Source organism: Haliotis rufescens, unplaced genomic scaffold (assembly GCF_023055435.1).
Source record: "Haliotis rufescens isolate VD_foot unplaced genomic scaffold, xgHalRufe1.0.p SCAF_19, whole genome shotgun sequence".
Lineage (NCBI taxonomy): Eukaryota > Metazoa > Mollusca > Gastropoda > Lepetellida > Haliotidae > Haliotis > Haliotis rufescens.
Window position 1 is genome coordinate 14,597,103 of NW_025963879.1, and position 19,388 is coordinate 14,616,490.

Sequence of the window (19,388 nt, forward strand, 5' to 3'; positions counted from 1 at the left end):
AAACTCTGAAGGAAGTTTCCTCTGTAAAGAAAAACTGTGAATTTACTAAACTTTTTTATTAACTTTAAGATGTTCAAGAATAATTCAAATATTGTATAGTGGTATAAAGCCAGTTTACAGTGTGAGCAAGTTTGTAGGTCATTCGAACACCACTAAATCTGACGGGAAGAACTGGTGTGTCCCCAGGTCTCGTATGGCTGTAATATTGGGCACTCACTCACTACTCATATATTGGATGATGTATTGTTGTGGAACTGGCATTCAGGTTAATGCATTGTTGTACCAACCAAAGAAAAAGGGAATTTAAAGTCACTGCATGTCCAGAAGCAGCTCTTGAATATGAAGGAAGCAGTAATTAGGTTTGTTTGTTTGTTGTTTAACACCACATTCAGCAATATTCCAGCTATATGATGGTGGTCTGTAAATAATGGAGTCTGGACCAGACAATCCAGTGCTTGACATCATGAACAATAATCTATGCACTTGGGATACGATGACATGCATCAACCAAGTCAGCAAGCCTGACCACCCAGTCTCTTCCGACAAGAAGACCAATTCTAACTGTATAGTCACAGGGCCAGTAATTCGGGGACGATAATGGATTGAGTAATGCCGATATTTTCCAAAGTAATTTGAACGACGCTAATTACATGTCTTAAAGATATCATACTTTTAAGTCTACTGTAAATGAAATTGAATGAAAGACTTCGCTCAGATGTTTTTGTAAATATTAATAACGTGATGATGAATAGATAATGAATAACATGTCAAATATATTTGTTCTTATTATCTCAAATGTGATAATTCAAAATGAATCTCAAGGATTTTGAGCCAAGTTTCACTATGTTCAAGCAATTGAGATTATTTAAGATTCACAACTGCCAAAATAATAACTGTTTCAAAATGTGCGTTGTCTAAAAACATCCGAATTATGAAATAGTAATTGAGTGAGTTGGGTTTAACGCCGCTTTTAACAGTATTTCAGTTATATCACGGCGTGTCAGCTTAATGTGGGAGGAAAGCCTGAAGAGATGCAGGTCTCAGACGTTTACCACTTCGGTGAAACCCACGAGCACGGGTATGGTGCTGACAAACCAAGAAACATAATCGGGGCAAACCGGGATTCGACCCCACAATCATAGGTTTCTGGCGTGTCCAAGGGACGTAACTCTGTGCAGCCAATTGCGGCACTTGTTGTTGAACTTGTGTTGTTACCCTGCGTGGCACTTGGCATGAAGGGGCTAAAACTAGGACTGGTTGGCTCGGAGTCAATATGCTGTATCTGAGTGGGCACACACGAACACGCACACGCACACGCACACGCACACGCACACACACAGAGCTATATAAGTGCAACAATCTTGAACGTGACTTTGAAGAAAGTAAATAAAATGTGTTTATAATTGTTTCAAACTTAAAGTTTAATGAGGATAAGGACCTGAGCATAGCCTGATCTGGTCCATCTGCACAAGTCATGTGTGTCATATTGTGAGATGAAGCGAGAGTCCAGGCTTATGGATTACAGATTCTTTATTCTTTTATTGTGAAGTTATAAAGTGATTTGCTTGATAAATGTACAAGCACCTGTACTGAAATATAGCTTTGAAAGAGTAAAGACATTATGATGTCAACTCTGTCCTCAGTGATGGACCCGTGAATATCTGGGATAGAATACGTCTTCAGCAACCCATGCCTGCCGTAAAAGGCGACTATGTTTGTCGTAAGAGGCGACTAACGGTAACTGGATCGGGTGGTCAGGCTCGCTGACTTGGTTGATGCATGTCATCGATCCCAATTGCATGGATCGATGCTCATGATATCAATCACTGGATTGTCTGGTCCAGACTCGATTATTTACAGACCATCGTCATCTAGCTGGAATATTGCTTAAACAACAAACCAACCAACCAACCTCATTGATGCTACAGCTTCTAAATGCTTGAAGATGTTATAGCATGTATAGTGGGTTGGAGGGAGAGGATAACCTGCACTTGTCTGCGGGAGTGCGGGGAGTGCGGAGTGTGTGTGCAGGGAGGGACCAGTCAGTGTGATGCAACAAGGGCGGAATGACACAGACGTATGTTTGTCAAGCTTTACCCAGTTCTTGCATATTTCATGCAGTGCATCATCCCCGGCATGCCGTTACTCATATTTAACCAAATAAGTGTGTGTACCCAACTCGCACAAGTGACTGCAACAGTAGGAGAAGTGACTGTCATTTGGCTGCAGATACATTAATAATGACATAGACATTGATGAAAACAGTGTTAATGACGGTGATCCTACGAGACAATAAATAACAATGAAGACGTTGATAACAGGGAAGATGAAGTGACTTAGTTTTGCAAAATAAAAATGATAAACAATACAGACAATGAATATTAAAATGATGATGAAAATGATGATATAGACGATGGAAACAATGAAAAATGGACAAATGACATAGACATGTATGATGATGATGATGATGATGATGATTTTCAACTCTGACATCCTGCACACAACAATGGCTGCACCTCACAAACCCAATCTTGCACAATACCAGTGTGAAATTAGATGAAAAAGACCTCCTTGGAAGATGAGCTGGACGACCCTAGTGAACAGCCAACCTCCTTGAAGGGCGATGTTCTTTGTGTAAATACCTGAAATGTTTTTCACTTTTTTCTGGGTGAAGAAGGTGATCACAGGCTTTGTGTAAAGACATGGACATTCTTGGGTCAGGGAAATGTGCATGTAGCGAGAGTGTGTGCAGGAATAAACTGTAACTTGGTAGCTGACTGTTGCAACTGCGGCGCTCAGTCTGCCTGATTCCACATGTTACAGGGCCGTCTGCTGACCTACCGTCCTCACTCAGTAGAAATATTTTGTCCTCGGGTTTTCTGAAACAAAATAAATCATTCACTGGACAAACTGGATGATCTGAAATTTTTTGTCTTGTGTGAGATAAACAATTTTTTTTCGCTTCATAAGTTTTTGGAGTAAAAATGTATGTCTTGAATGCTGACTGAAAACATATTCTCTCAAATCCCACCCATGCACCCACCAACCTCCCAGAGACGCCCACTTCCCCCACCCCCAACATCTTCTCAAATATTAAATGGTTGGTATCGTTCATGGGTTGCATATTTTTGTCCAAATCTAAATGATTGTTTGTTTTAAATATAATTAACATTTCTTTTCAGAAAAAAATATTTAGTGATCTCTTAAAAGTAGTGTTTTAGGATTGAAATAGTAACAAAAAAATGTAAAAAAGTTAATTCCTTAATCTGAGGTTTGAAACTTAACAAGAAGGATAAAAAGACTGCTCAAAATTAAACTTTTATACCACATTTGAGATACTTTGGAAAGAGCATATCCGTATATGAAGAAATTACAAAAGAAATCAGACTACAACTATCACAAATGTTGAATCACTTTGCAAATTTCAGAAATAATTTTTTCTCCCAGGTGAGCTATAACAAACATTTTTTTACCGACCCATATATCCCAGCCGAACCTGTTCCCATCAACTACCTACAATGTAAGAGAAAATATAATTTAATATAATATTATGTAATATAAGTTTATTAGATGTTTTACGGTGTGCAGAAAATGTGCACCTCACAGAACAATTAGCTCACACCTTTAGGGCATTGACATTTAAATCTGAGGAAGTCCGCTGCCCAACGAGCCAAACACAGCTGCACTTGGTGCAATACTGCATCCTCCTCCGCACCAATCTGTGTTATATAAGTGTGAATTTAGGGGCTCAGTGTCATCACTGTGTAGTTGTATGTGTCTATTGCAGCACTGTGGTAGGAGAGGCCGCTCTGACATGCCTCTCTGTCTACCGTCTATGTCTACTGTGAAATGTGGTCAATCTGGTTTTTTGCACCCATCACCATCCTTTCTCTCTCACCGATGTTCATGAGGTGTGAAACCACTCTATCATCTGTCGCTGATCGTGCTGATAATGTGTTCTTAAGATGCAAACATACAGTGAATAAAATATTTAGGGTAGTGAATGTCATGAACTGATCTTGACATATTCCTGGAGTGTTTTATCACTGGCAGTGTTGCTGAAGTTGAAAATCTGGGATCAGGTCAAATGGCCGTTTGGCAGGTTTGGTTAATTAATGCTAAACCCTAGTTTTTACCTTCTATCTCAATATTTTGGATGGATATCAATGTAGCAGTTAATAATAACTATTAAGACATGAATAGTCTGTGTTTCATACCAACCCCGTTGTGGTCTGGTGGATAGACCGTCTCCCTGGAGAGGGGAAAATCGGTGGTTGGATCCCGGGCAACGTCATACCAAAACATGTTAAATTATGGTACCTGCTTGGCGCTTGGCATTTAAAGGGCTAAAACAAGGACTGGTCAGCTCTGAGTCAGTCTACTCTGGGGTATTTATGTTAAACTACGTCATGGTATCTCAGTGGGGTAGCACTATAAAACTGACATTCGTCTGGACTAGTACAAGCAGCCACACCCACACCCACTCACCCTACCACACTTACACCCGCAAAAAAACCCGGGACATTCACCTCATCTCACCTCACCTCATCCATGTGTCTACCAGAAGGGTGAAGAATGTCCCTTGTAGTTTTAGGTGACATGTTTATTCTGTCATCAAATTGTGTTTCTTTTGAGACCATTCTCAGTAGCACCAATTATGTTGTAAACAGTGTCTGAATTGAATCAGTTGGCCCAAAAGCATGGTTGAAATGTTCTTTTTCTTCTCATGTGGCCGATTTAACAAGGGCTTCTGATGGATCAGGTTTCACACTTGGATCTGGATTAGAGAGTGACCGTAACATGATGAATTGATGTTTTGTGTTCCGGATGAAATCTAGAATCTGGAGTGTATGAAGTGATACAGACATAATTGGATGATAAGTTAATCTAGAAATACTGCAACCATAAAATAGAAAAGATCCAGTTCGGACAGATTTCACTGTATCATTAGGCCACGATTTGTTTTCCGATAGATTTTTCTTTTTTGCGTAACCAGTCACTTGGGTCGGTTGAATTTTGTTGTCATTGTCCAGCTCAATATTCTTTTATTCTAATTAGTGGAAAATTGTTTTGGTTTTTCAGCATGTGGGAAACTGTAAATGCTGCCTCTGTTAAAAGTGCAGGATGGACTGTAGTATATATACGATGGGTTTACATGTGTCCTAGAGAGAGTACAGGAAATAAGGAGCTCAATGGGCTTGTACACCATGGGCTCTGTGTTCACTCACCTTGTGAAGTTCCATGTTCAAATCCCTATGTACAAGTTGTGTGAAACCAGTAATCACATTAATGTACCATATTCGATGTAATAAGCACCCAGGGCGCTCTCAAAATTAGAAATAGGGGGCTCTTATTAGAATATAATTTTGGTGAAAGAGCTGAAAGATTGTAAATTTTGTTGTTTATGCTGACAGCCTGCAATGATAAAAAAGAAAAGTCTGTGTGTACTATACACGACAGATATATTTTTCCAGAATTTAATTGGTGGCCCAGTCGTCTAAGGCGCCGCAATTCGCTGTGCAGAGTTGCATCCCTTGGGCACGCCAGAAACCTATGATTGTGGGTTCGAAATCCTGGTTTTGCCCCGATAATGTTTCTAGGTTTGTCAGCACCATGCCCGTGCTCGTGTGTTTCACCAAAGTGGTAAACCTCTGAGACCTGCATCACTTCGGGCTTTCCTCCCACATTAAGCTAAAATGCTGTGATATAACTGGAATACTGTTAAAAACGGCGTTAAACCCAACTCACTCACTCACTCACTAATTGCCTATAATTAAGGGTGCATATTACACACAAGTGGGTATTATACACAAATAAATAAGTCTTGTGTACATTGATCAATTGGAAGGGTGCTAATTGGGATAGTTCACTAGCCAATATATTGGCAAATATCGCCGTGGGCGCTAATTAGAGGGGGGCGCTTATTACGTGAAATATGGTTAATAGATTAAAACTCTACTCCCTCAGTTACTCACTGCTGAAATAACTGCAAAGCGACAAAGCTGGGACCTCCGTAACTCCCACACTTGAACGTAAATTAACATACATATGGGATTTCACGCTCAGTAATAATATTTGGGGTCCACGTCATGAATGTAGGGGTTCCACACGGGTGACGAGCATCGCCTCATTTAAAATATTTTCACTAATGTAATATCATTGCACATGCTTGGAGGCCTTCAGCCTATTAGAGATGGAGTTTTTCAATGTTGGACCTTTGTGTGTATTTCTTACCAGAATAGGCATGTCAGTCATATGTAACATGCAAACAGCCAATATTTGGCATCCAGTAAAACCCTGTAAAAATGCATGTAATGTAAACACAATTTTATCGTGAAACTGAAAAAATTATTATCTGTAGATTTTGTTCACATAGCTTCACTCCTGCAATGCATACTTAATGATTCAACATTCAGAAATATGCAAGTATGCTGCCTCTTGCAGCACACCATTTAATGATGCATTTAATACATGCTCCACAACCTCATTGCTTGCTCAGCAACCTATTTACTTGCACAACAACCTCATTACTTGCATAGCAACCTCATTACTTGCTGAACAACCTCATTACTTTCATAGCAACCTCATTTCTTGCTCAGCAACCTCATTACTTGCACATCAACCTAATTGCTTGCTGAACAACCTCATTACTTGCATAGCAACCTCGTTACTTGCTGAACAACCTCATTACTTGCATAGCAACCTTATTACTTGCTGAACAACCTCATTACTTGCATAGCAACCTCATTACTTGCTGAACAACCTCATTACTTGCACAGCAACCTCATTACTTGCTGAACAACCTTATAACTTGCACAGCAACCTCATTACTTGCAAAGCAACCGCTTTACTTATGACACAATCTCATTACTTGCAAATCAACCTCATTACTTGCTGAACAACCTCATTACTTGCTGAACACCCTCATTACTTGCTGAACAACCTCATTACTTGCACAGCAACCTCATTACTTGCATAGCAACCTCATTACTTGCTGAACAACCTCATTACTTGCACAGCAACCTCATTACTTGCTGAACAACCTCATTACTTGCTGAACAACCTCATTACATGCTCAGCAACCTCATTACTTGCTGAACAACCTCATTACTTGCTAAACAACCTCATTACTTGCTCAGCAACCTCTTTACTTGCTAAACAACCTCATTACTTGCACAGCAACCTCATTACTACCTGAACAACCTCATTACTTGCTAAACAACCTCATTACTTGCTCAGCAACCTCTTTACTTGCTAAACAACCTCTTTACTTGCTAAACAACCTCATTACTACCTGAACAACCTCATTACTTGCTTAACAACCTCATCACTTGCTCAGCAACCTCTTTACTTGCTAAACAACCTCATTACTTGAGCCTCATGGCGATGTCTTGTCCAGGGTGTTGGTTACCACAGTTCAAAATCAGTTACATTAGAAACTGTAAGATGGACATAGGGATTATATATAGTGGAGTCTTTATGTGAAGCTTCACTTGTTCTTCACATTGCAGCCATTGTGGCAACACCATGCTTTCAGTGTGTATGTGTCACTTACTGATACGTGTGGCTTGCTTGTGTTTTTGTGAGCATGGCATCATCTTATGTATGGTGCAGATGTGATGCTGTAATATTGGGATGCAAAGGCATCAGATGTTGCTGCTTTTAATCATTTTACCCTGCGAATGACTGAGGACATTTTGCCTCTGTTGTGTTCCACACACAAAATGTCAATTGAAAGTGGTCGAGGGCTGTAATTAATGCACTGGTCTTCCACAAGATGGCATGGCAAGAATGGACTTGATCAGAATGACAAATATAAAATGTCTTCTCTCTGACATGTAAGAAATGATAAGAAAATCAATTAATTTGTTGTTTAGTTGAAATATTTATGTGCTTCTCAAGAATATAATCTCCTATTTGAATGGACATGGCAATGGGGTAATTCATGTAATATCACAGAGAGTCACTTGACAAGTTGTAATTATCCCACTTGAAACCAATATGCTCGGTCTTCCCAATAGTCTGTCTTTTTTAATTGCATCCTCCTCATTACTCAAGGCGAGGATCTCGGAATGATGTGTCAAATACAGGTATATTCATTTCGCACATAGTGACATTTATTGTGATAAGATTAATTAATAAGTTCATCCTGCGTCCCCTAAATAAGCAGCTACAATTACTTAAGAGCTCTAAAAGTTAAAAAAAATTACTCCATTGAATAGCTTTGGAGATTAGTTGGATCATGTTCTTATAGTTTATATTTGGGTGAGTTGAGGTGAGGTGAGGATTTACGTCATGTTCAAGATTTTTGCACTTATAGGGTGACATTCATTCATGCATGTGCGTGTGGCTATCTGAACTGGTCCTGACTTATGCTGGTTTAATAGCCCATTAAGATACCATAGTGTAACACGGATACCCCAGTAAGACAGTATACTGACTCTGAGCCGACCAGTCCTTGTTTTAGCCCTTGTAATGCAGCCGGGGATCAAACCACCAACCCTCCACTCTCTGGGCAGACACTCTATGCACTAGACCACGGAGGCCGTCTATATTTGTGTGAATATGGATCACATTACAGAGGTGGCAATATTTCTTAAAGAATTGGTTTACAGATCAGAAAAGTAACCTAGACTGTCGACCAAAGTATATGGACATTATATGATAACCTACAAGACCAATGGGACTGGCTTCACAAACATGTTGGAAAACAGAAGAAATCTGATAGTCTTATATGGCTATTTGCTCCTTACCTGCTAAAAAAGGCCCTTTTCACAAGATTTTCCTTTTCTTTAACATTTTTTCTCAAAAGTCATACAACTGGATTGCTTTAGATTTTCGCGTTAAAAACCCTGTTCAACAACAAATAGAGATACCCATCGGCATTAAATTCACTCTCATGCTTCATGTTCAACCAACTTCTAGATGCCTATGAAAGAGTGAGTGAGTTGGGTTTAACACTGCTTTTAACAGTTATGTCACGGTGTGTCAGCTTAATGTTGGAGGAAAGCCAGAAGTGATACATTTGCCACTTTGGTAAAACCCACAAGACAGGTATGGTATGGTGCTGAAATGTTCAGGACAAACCATGATTCAAAACCACGATCATAGGTTCCTGGCATATGGGACTCTTCAGAGTTTAGACGACTGGGCCACCCATGTCTCCATCTGTGAAAGACTTAAGTGGAACTAAGTGGTTAAAATAACAAAACATTGTTGTTGAATAAAACAAAGCCAAAGAAGCGTTTGGTAGATTTTATTAACTACAAAATACCTACATTCCTACATAACTTGAACAGTGGAGGACCTTCCAGTGAGGTCATTCTCAAACAAATAGCACCAGATATATACATACGTGAGTTAGAAATCCTTGTCATAGCACCTGTAAGTTTCAAAAATTTGTTTGTAAATACAAAGTTTTAGTATTGTCAGAACACAAACTGCGAACAAATGTTAAATAAATTTTTATCTTGTCAACAGTAAAACAACATGTTTATGATAAGAAATCTGAAAATAAAAAACAGTCTATGAATGAACTGGCATATTTTACACTTTGAGTTGATATGATTCTTGAATGTGAAATGGTTTGTACATTTGAAAGAATATAAATAACCATTTCTTGAAAATATCGTGTCATGATCTTTTACCCAAAAGGTCATTACCTTTCAAATCAAATTAATGTTTAAAGTTTCAAAAAATTGCAAATGAACTGTTTAATTACTCTGTTTGAGATTTACTAGTAAAAGCATATTTTGGAAATCTAAATATATATATTCATGAAAACTACAAGTAATGGTCCATTCTCAAGAGTCACTCTTTGGTTACAGTAGTGGTAGCATCCTATTAAAGCCATGTTATACTGGATCCATGTTGCAGTATCAGGAAAAGGAGTACAGTATTAGTTTATTGGTTGTCAGCCACTGATTGGTATAACACACTGGAAGTTGAACAAAAATGTTCCTCATTCAAACCTATACGTTCCATCAAAACAATGATGTTTTACCTTACCTGACGCTACACAGTGCTACACAATGCTATAGGTGTAGCGTCAGGTAAGTATAAAACCTTGCATTTAATCAGAAATGCTCATTTTGATGCATAGTTTTTTAAATTGAATTTACCAAGTGTAAAAAAATTAAGGTGGAAGAAATTAAAGTTTATCTCAGAACTGACTTAGAAAAACAGAAATATATTTCTGAGAATTTGAAATCCAAATTGAATGAATACACTATTTCCTGGGAAGGTACTGACCTGAGTGTAAGGTGGTAGAAACTAGCTATGTTAACTAGCTACATATATGTATACTGGCAAGTATATGTCAATCCTATCAATCGTCCAATGGGAGAAGTCAGGAGTTGCATACTCTCCTTTGGAGATATCAGGTCCTCATCACATAAAGCCATCTTGGTGCCATATTTGTCATGAATCCCTTATGTTTAAGAGACTTAAGACAATCTTAACACTAGGATCCTTTTGTGAAAATGAGGCCCTGTTCCTGTTCCACAGAGCAGTCTTAGTACTACGTCTGTCTTAAGTCTAGGTTAAAGAATGGGAGTTCTGATCACCTTAGCACTAAGATCACTTTTTGGATCAGGCCTCAGGTCACCTGTGACACAAACAGCTCATCCTGCAGTGACTATAATCTAGTCTATTGTATGTCTACCAGAAGTCTATTGTGTGTCTATCAGAGGTCTATTGTGTGTCTACCAGAGGTATATTGTGTGTCTACCAGAGGTCTATTGTGCGTCTACCAGAAGTCTATTGTGTGTCTACCAGAGGTCTATTGTGTTTCTACCAGAAGTCTATTGTATGTCTACCAGAAGTCTATTGTGTGTCTACCAGATGTCTATTGTGTCTACCAGAAGTCTATTGTGTGTCTACCAGAGGTCTATTGTGTGTCTACCAGAGGTCTATTGTGTGTCTACTAGAAGTCTATTGTGTTTCTACCAGAAGTCTATTGTATGTCTACCAGAAGTCTATTGTGTGTCTACCAGATGTCTATTGTGTGTCTACCAGAAGTCTATTGTGTCTACCAGAAGTCTATTGTGTGTCTACCAGAAGTCTATTGTGTGTCTACCAGATGTCTATTGTGTGTCTACCAGAAGTCTATTGTGTGTCTACCAGAAGTCTATTGTGTGTCTACCAGAGGTCTATTGTGTGTCTACTAGAAGTCTATTGTGTGTCTACCAGAGGTCTATTGTGTGTCTACCAGATGTCTATTGTGTGTCTACCAGAGGTCTATTGTGTGTCTACCAGAAGTCTATTGTGTGTCTACCAGAGGTCTATTGTGTGTCTACCAGAGGTCTATTGTGTGTCTACCAGAGGTCTATTGTGTCTACCAGAAGTCTATTGTGTGTCTACCAAAAGTCTATTGTGTCTACCAGAGGTCTATTGTGTGTCTACCAGAGGTCTATTGTGTGTCTACCAGAGGTCTATTGTGTGTCTACCAGAGGTCTATAGTGTGTCTACCAGAGGTCTATTGTGTCTACCAGAGGTCTATTGTGTGTCTACCAGAAGTCTATTGTGTGTCTACCATAGGTCTATTGAAAGTCTAAGTACAGGAGTTGCAGTAGCCTAAGCAGTGATTTGTTTCTACACGGTCCACTTGCTCATTGATCTTAGCACTATGACTTATGACAGTCATAGTGCTAAGATTGCTAAGATTTCAAGTGGGCCAAAGCTGAACAGGACTTGGTATGTTTGATACCTGCTCCACGGATGATCAGTTGATACGCTCAATCCATTTGATATGTGAGTCATATTCACACAGCCATCAGAGTGCTTTGACTAATGCTCAGACCACCTTGTGAGCCATTAAAGTGGCTGTATACATGAGAGTATTGTATATAAATGGGACATCTCCATGACAAATATCGGATCTAATGCCATGCATGTAGCACATGTCAATCAGAGGGACAAGAAAGCTTACTTTTCTTCTCACTCAGTTGAAAACATAATCTGTGATTTGTCTTCATGGGAAGTAGGGATCTTACTAGAATTCTGACCTTGGGTTTGTAAAATATACTCACAATAGCTAACTCCTTATTCCTCAATGGAAAAAAATATTGTCTTTGATTTATAGGATGATTATAAGTAGAGATTCTGTTTTGAAGTTTCACATCACATCATGTTTTAAAATCTGTATTATACACTTAAAATACATGTATTATCCGCTTCACAATAAGCTGTAGCTCTCCTATTGAGAGCTGCATTGGAAAGTGAACATTCTTCATACAATGCTACATTGAGAATGTGTGATGTCATCACTTAATGACACTTAATCATCACCTGCCTTGGACCATATGGGTAATATATTCACATACGCTACAATTTTTATATCTCAAATATAGTCTCTTGTAAGGTATGCAGGTTATAGAAAATCTGTGTGCTCCAACCACAGACCTTGCCTCTGTACACAGACAATTACACAGGGAAACAAGCCAACCAGTGAACAGACTTCTGTTATATCACAGCTGAAGCATTCACTTCAAGTATGCTTCTTATAATGCAATAATATGCCCTGTTTCACAAATCAGTCTTAGCACAAAGATGATCTTGACTTGTATACTTTGACATTACTTTACTAGTCGTAGTGCTAAGATTGCTTTGTGGAACAGGAGACAGTCTATGAAACTGGAACTCAAAAACCAAGCTTTGAGCAAATAGTGATATGATGTAAGCAATATGTTACCTCTCCAATACTCATAAAATAAAGCGCCTACTTACAGCAAGTCTAGCTATGTACTGGTGCCAAGAAACATGGAGAGAAGAGAGGATCCCTGTGGGAGATATCAGCTGGGACCAGTGCACACTGAGTACTGAATATGTAAACAACTGATTTTTTTTCCCGTTCAGTCTTGTTTGTTATGCCACTATTTTTTGGTTTCATTGAAAAATCATGAACAAATAAAAAAATAACATTTTAGAAATTATTTTTTTTCTTCAAATACTTATCTGAATCTGTTCCCATGTGTGCAGTGTTAGATAAATTTGTTTTGTCGATTAACATATTGCATCCAATTGTCTTGCAGTTTAACCTGTTTTAAGTGCAATATTTTTTTGGTGTAAGTTTGCATCAGTTGAATTAAAAAACCTCTCCTAAATATAAATGTAAAAGGGTCAATGATACTTAGATTATTCATCCAGTCTTGCCAGAATCAGGTTTGTTTCAACAAGAGAGTGACAAACCTTCATAGTTGTTCCCATGAACGTGTACATGTAACTAAATGCGATAAGACAAAAGCCAATTCCTCTGTACACTTTTTGTGAGATCTCTTATCTTTCAAAGTTATCAGCCAACCATTTTCAGAAGTCTAGCAAGTTAAAAAAACTCAAACATCCTGTCTCTCTTATTTGAATGCTGTGGGACGTGGGTGTTTGTTAGCTCTCATCAGTGAGATGAACCGTGTGTGTTTTATTTTGTTCTCTCCATCTTTCTTGCACCATGCATTGTTATAATTGTTATACGTCTTGTAGCATTTAAACATGTTTGTACTCTCCTGGTCACCGGTAGAGAAGTAAAGATGGAAACAAATATAAAACTTCATTGCATAAAACTGACCCTTGCATGACCTTTGACAAAAGTCATAATCATCACAGACATAGGTAAGTATAAGGGAACTTCAGGCAAACCACTGACAGAGAGGGACCAAACCATTTTATCTTTACAGGGGTCTGGGATATTTATGGAAACAAACCTAGATAGAGAAATGAATTGCTCAATAAAGAAATGAATTAATTTTGTAAAATTGATGCCTCCAAATTTTAAAATAATAATTGAAGCAATGAAAATAATTATCTTTTACTCTGATATGATACCTCTGTGTGTGAAGATTTGACCTTCCGTGGGAGTTCATCTTCAGGTGAACTTTCTCATCAGCCAATCAGCATTGAAGCTTCTACGTTCTCGGTACAAGAAAACAAAGGATTCCGAGCTGCATATCTATTTTCTGTATCTAAAATACTGAACATTAATGGGCATGTTCTTGTGGAGAGTTTAAACACCCTGTCGTTTCTAACTGCCATGGACTCAACTCTCAAAAAGGGTGTACTGTCAAAGGTTAGTGTGTGTCCTGTATATGTTTTCTTACGATAAGATATATATTTCCAAATTGACGTGGCAAAGAAGTGAAGCCAATTAATTTTAGGATGCTGATTTCTAATTGTCTCAAGAAATCCCAGATTTTGTTTGTTATTGAGATGTCAATGTTTGCAAAGGGTTAACCTGATGTGATTACCTATGGAGGATTCACACAGCGAGTTATCGTAACAGAGTTAAAGTTCTTATTTTAATGAGATTGTGCAAGATGGTTATCATGCACAATCTTCATGCATGCTGGGCTCCGTTCCACAAACAATCTTAGCGCTAAGATGATTGTAACAGGCATACGATAAGATTGCTCTGTGGGACAGGACCCTGGACTGTTGTTCCCTGACACCTCTGGTGTAGGTAAAAAATAATGAAGGCCAGTGTTCCTGATGAATGCTACCATGAGAAGTAGAGAGTCAGCACCATAGGAGTTTGTTTCGCCTGAGATTGATGAAACATTAGCTTGGATTGTGAATGTATTACCACTTTTCCAAGAGTTGCAGCAGCTGGATACAGCAGCCATAACTTGTAGAATACCACGTGAGAAGGGATGTATCAATGTTGCTTGGGTTCTTGTTTGGACAGATTCATGTCCATGGAGTCTTTGTCTTTGCTGGTTTTTGCTGGAGTTTGTGGTTGAGTAGACAGTCATTGAGTTTGCTGTTGAGTAGATAGTATTTGAAGGATCAGAGTGGTAGAGAAACCCGAGTGTTTTAGTCACAGTAGTGATATCCGCATCTTGGTTAGAACAAGTCTGTGGACTGTTGGACTCCAGGAGAGGAAATGTTGGAAATGAAGCTGTCCAATTGTCAGACTTTGGAGATCACTGCCTTGATGTAGTGAAATCTGAACTCCACAGTGTTGAGAAGGATGACAGTGACCTTCAGCTGAAGGTCAACTCAATATTGGGTGAGTCTTCATCTCAGACCAAGCGAGCAAAGGATGACAGTGACCTTGAACTAAAGGTCATCTCATTCTGTAAGGCAGATCTTCATCTCGGTCCAAGCAAGTGAAGGATGACAGCGACCTTGAGTCAAAGGTCAACTCAATCTGTTGGCCAAACATCACAGTTCGAGCAAGCAAAGGCTGACAGTGACCTTGACCCAAATATCAACTCAGTCTGAAGGGCGAATCTTCATCTCAGTCCGAGCGAGCTGTTCCCGTTTCCAGTGGTTCCATGCCATGCCCCGCCATGGCACATTCGACTGATTATGGTGGGGTCCGTTAAGAAGGGCAAACCAGCAGTTATTGTACCACCATCCCCCCTCCCACTCACGGGCACAGTGAGCTTCATGACGAGCGTCATTGTCCTGATCATATGTACTGAACATCATGCGATTATGGCGGTACAGACTGTCTTTAACACTGCCGGCGTGATTATGAATATGAAGCCGATACTTGTCCCTCTCACCATCGATTTTGAAAGTGCGATAGATGGCGTACACACGGTTTCCTTCGAAGTCCCATAAGTCAACTCTGAGTTCGTAATGGTCTTGGTTTGAGATGAGAAAGAGGTTGTCATTGCCCATCCAGTGTTCCTGAGAAACATCTCCGAAGCCTTGCTTGTACTGCTGCCAGTTGCGGTTGAAGGAGGTGCTGCCATCTTTGCGGCGCTGTATGACGAGCCAGCCACCAGGGGGCGTGTCCATATCACACCAGACTGGTACCGGGCACGCTGCACAGGTTGGCTTGATGTAGTACACACCACTCTTCTTGATACCCTGAGCATACACAGTGGCACAGTCTGAAAATAGATAAACATGTCATTAGTTTTTAATTTGCTTCATAGAATTCTATTGAAAATGTACCTTCTGATTTTGATATTTTCAAATTTTCTAAACATATGGGCTGGTATGGGTTGTATTTTTGTTGAAATACAGCGATATTTACAGAGTGATAGTTCATATCAATCAATTAGAATATGGATATATTATTTAGCCTTAGTATGTATATTGGCCTTATGGGTAGGATGTTGTGGTTCTACAGTAATTATTAACATTTCTTCTTCTTTTGTCAACAATAAAATATATTTCCTCAAAGGCGATTGTTATATTTGTTTGGTTTACAGATCCGCTGACATGAAAAAAAGAAAAAAAAAGTTAGAAATATTGTAGACTGATAAGAGTTATTACCTCAAAGGCTTTTGATATGACATATCTGGTTGCAGTGTTGTTAGGTGGGAAAATATTCATTTGAAGATAATTTTTAGTGTATTCTTTTTCCGGCCACCAACATTGGAAGATGAAAACAAAATTCTGCAAAACGCCATTGTTGGGCAAAAGGTCAGACTGTCTGATTAGTGCCCCATGTGAAACCAGACACAGAGGATTAATGGTAACAGATAGAGGCTGTCCTTGTCTGAATTCTGGAGATCAACCCACCTTTAACAATATATTATCATGTACTTGTAAATTGTTGACATTTCAAAGGATACTTTGTGTATGTACTGTCTGACATGTTTCTCATAAACCCTCAACCCCCAACTCCCAAATGACTGTCATGTGCTGGGTATATATAAATACCATGATAGCGAGGAAATGCATAATCTCAGATGTACATAAGCAAGTATCACACCCCAATCACAAAACAGGGGAAATAGATATCTTCTCATAGTAAGCTATGTCGACAGCCAGACAGGTAGTTTGAATTTTTCTTCAGCCTATTTACACAGGTGAGGTTGTGGCTGTTACCATTTGGTGGGTTCAAAGAACACTATGTTTTGTTATTTCCTTGTGATGGGACGTATGTGCTTGGTTTGTAAACACACACGACTAATTGTTAAGCTCATTGTTTCATTTATGTTTCTATTGTTTTCATTAGAATTAAATGTTGATGGATGGTGTAAAATATTTATGTGAGTAGTACTTGTTTGAAAATTTTAAGACAGTTGAAAAATCAACTTGTCTAGATATGAGAACAAAAAATTGCTATGCAACCTGTTTTATTAAAATTCAGAATATGTAAACTTAGGTAAGATCAAACAGTTTATGAAAAAAGACAGGTTGAATATTTATGATATAATTTCACAAATACTTATATTGCTTTGATGGCTGATTTTTTATAGTGTAAAAGTTCACTGAAATAAATAATGGCCATATTTAAACTATTTCAAAAGTTGTTAAATTTTCTGTTGTTTTTTTACTACTGACAGAATAGCCAGGAAATTCAAATCAAAATCAAAGCTTAAACTTCTCACTGCCCTCACATTTTAGTCTGTCTCACAACCCTTGAACCATATTACAGCCCTTACTGTAATGCTACTGGTATATACTAACTGAAGCAAGTCTAGATTTTCCACAGGTTCAGGAACTCTCATCTGGGGCACCTTTTCAATTTAAATTTAGTTGCTTGTTATATATTTTCAGGGCGGTCGGGTAGCCTAGTGGTTAAAGCGTTCACTCGTCACGCCGAAGATTCCCGACATGGTTACAATGTGTGAAGCCCATTTCTGGTGTCCCCCGCCGTGATATTGCTGGAATATTGCTCAAAGCGGCGTAAAACCATACTCACTCACTCACTATATATTTTCAGAGACTAAGCATGAGTCAACTAGATTTAGGCAATTACATGTTCAGTACTCTTATGAACACCTTTGATCATTTTTTCTTTGTTGGCTTTTCCAGTACAAGTTGTTTTAATATTTACTTTCTTCTTAGTAAAGTACATATTTCATGCTCTGTCACGAGTTAGTGTTCAGAAAAAAATGAATTTGACTAAAGTCTGTAAAGTATGTTTTGCATAATTTTGTAGGATATAACTCATTATTCATTTGTCGTATGCAATGAATGTTTGAGTTAATATAGTCTGATGCCAGTGCAGTGAATGTGTTGATTGTAACAAGCAAATGATTTCGACTCTTTTGCATACTGAACCAAAAAAATACCTTGAATATATTTGTTCATATTTTTATGAAATTGTGTGCTCAGTCTTCACTTCAAAAACATATCTAAAAAATATTCATGATCCCTAACTTAAATGTTCAGTATATTAAGTATTTACTTTTTGGTTAAATATATCTGCAACCATGTAAGTGTTGATAACTCTTTGGCAAACAAGATCATGTCTTCTTTAACTTGTCATGGCTTCCTCTGAAAGAGTTATGTAAACAGCTCAGCGCTCCAGCTAGGTACAAATACATCACCATCCCTGGGATGGCAGGTCACTGGTGGTTTTTCAACTTGACAACAATTCCTGCCATTCTTCTTGGTATTGTTGAACATTGTTCATATTGTTAGCGCTGTTGTCATAGCAACTTGCATCGTTCTGACATTTGTTATAACAGCTACCAGCAATAATTATCACTTTGACAAAATAAACATGCTCTGCAATTGGATACAGCATTTAACTGGTTCAAAAGGCAATGTCTCTTCATTTGAAGCATTTTATTTTGAAAGAAAACCCACATTGAGGAGAAATTCTTGCAACCGAGGTGATGGGAGTAGCTCAGAATGAATAGAATGGAGACTGAATGTTCAGTGTGTTTTTGCTTCCAAGTGTATCATTTGAAAACGTCTAAATGTATGCTCCTTAAACACTCACTCACTCACTCACTCACTCACTCACTCACTCACTCACTCACTCACTCACTCACTCACTCACTCATAGAGAATGAACCTGGACAAGTTGCTAGCCTAGAAAGTTTTTATTCAAGTCAGTCAAACCTCACTTTATTTAATGTCTATCAATGCAGCTGTTAATCGTTACCATGATTACATACCATCACCATCTCAGTCTCACATGGGCACTAGTAACTAGGTCTCGACCTACATGTGATTCAAGGAGCACACACCATGTAACATACACCCTGCAGCACTGACATACAGCCCTGAAATAAAGTTGAGTATAGGCTGCTAGAGCTGAGAAGGGGATGAGTATAGGCTGCTAGAGCTGAGAAGGGGATGAGTATAGGCTGCTAGAGCTGAGAAGGGGATGAGTATAGGCTGCTAGAGCTGAGAAGGGGATGAGTATAGGCTGCTAGAGCTGAGAAGGGGATGTGTGTAGGCTGCTAGAGCTGAGAAAGGGATGTGTATAGGCTGCTAGAGCTGAGAAGGGGATGAGTATAGGCTGCTAGTGCTGAGAAGAGGATGAGAATGCAATGAGGGTAATGTTTTATGAAATATATGCTCTGGGGTATGTAACGGAGACTGGCCCTATTTAAGTGGCTCATTGGATACCACTGCCACAATAATTCAGTGATTTCACGCTTCCCAAAATACATTTGATTCTCCTTTTTAAACAACTCTTTTCTCTTTAATCTTTTTCTTTTCATATCGTATTGTGAAAAAGATTTTCCAATTTG

The 19,388-nt window shown here is 38.7% G+C and overlaps 2 protein-coding genes across 2 annotated transcripts in view; one reads left to right on the plus strand and one right to left on the minus strand.

Annotated features, from left to right (window-relative positions):
* The window catches only part of LOC124148272 (protein disulfide-isomerase TMX3-like), a 146,646-nt gene that overhangs the window by 39,633 nt on the left and 87,625 nt on the right, over nt 1–19,388 (plus strand). The gene's annotated exons all lie outside the window — the stretch shown is intronic.
* Nucleotides 9,242–19,388, minus strand: part of LOC124148273 (techylectin-5B-like) — a 43,218-nt gene continuing 33,071 nt past the window's right edge. Inside the window, exon 2 of the mRNA XM_046519280.2 lies at nt 9,242–15,833. Coding sequence (XP_046375236.1) covers nt 15,205–15,833 — 629 coding nt within the window. The 3' untranslated portion in view covers nt 9,242–15,204. The remainder of the gene's footprint in view (nt 15,834–19,388) is intronic.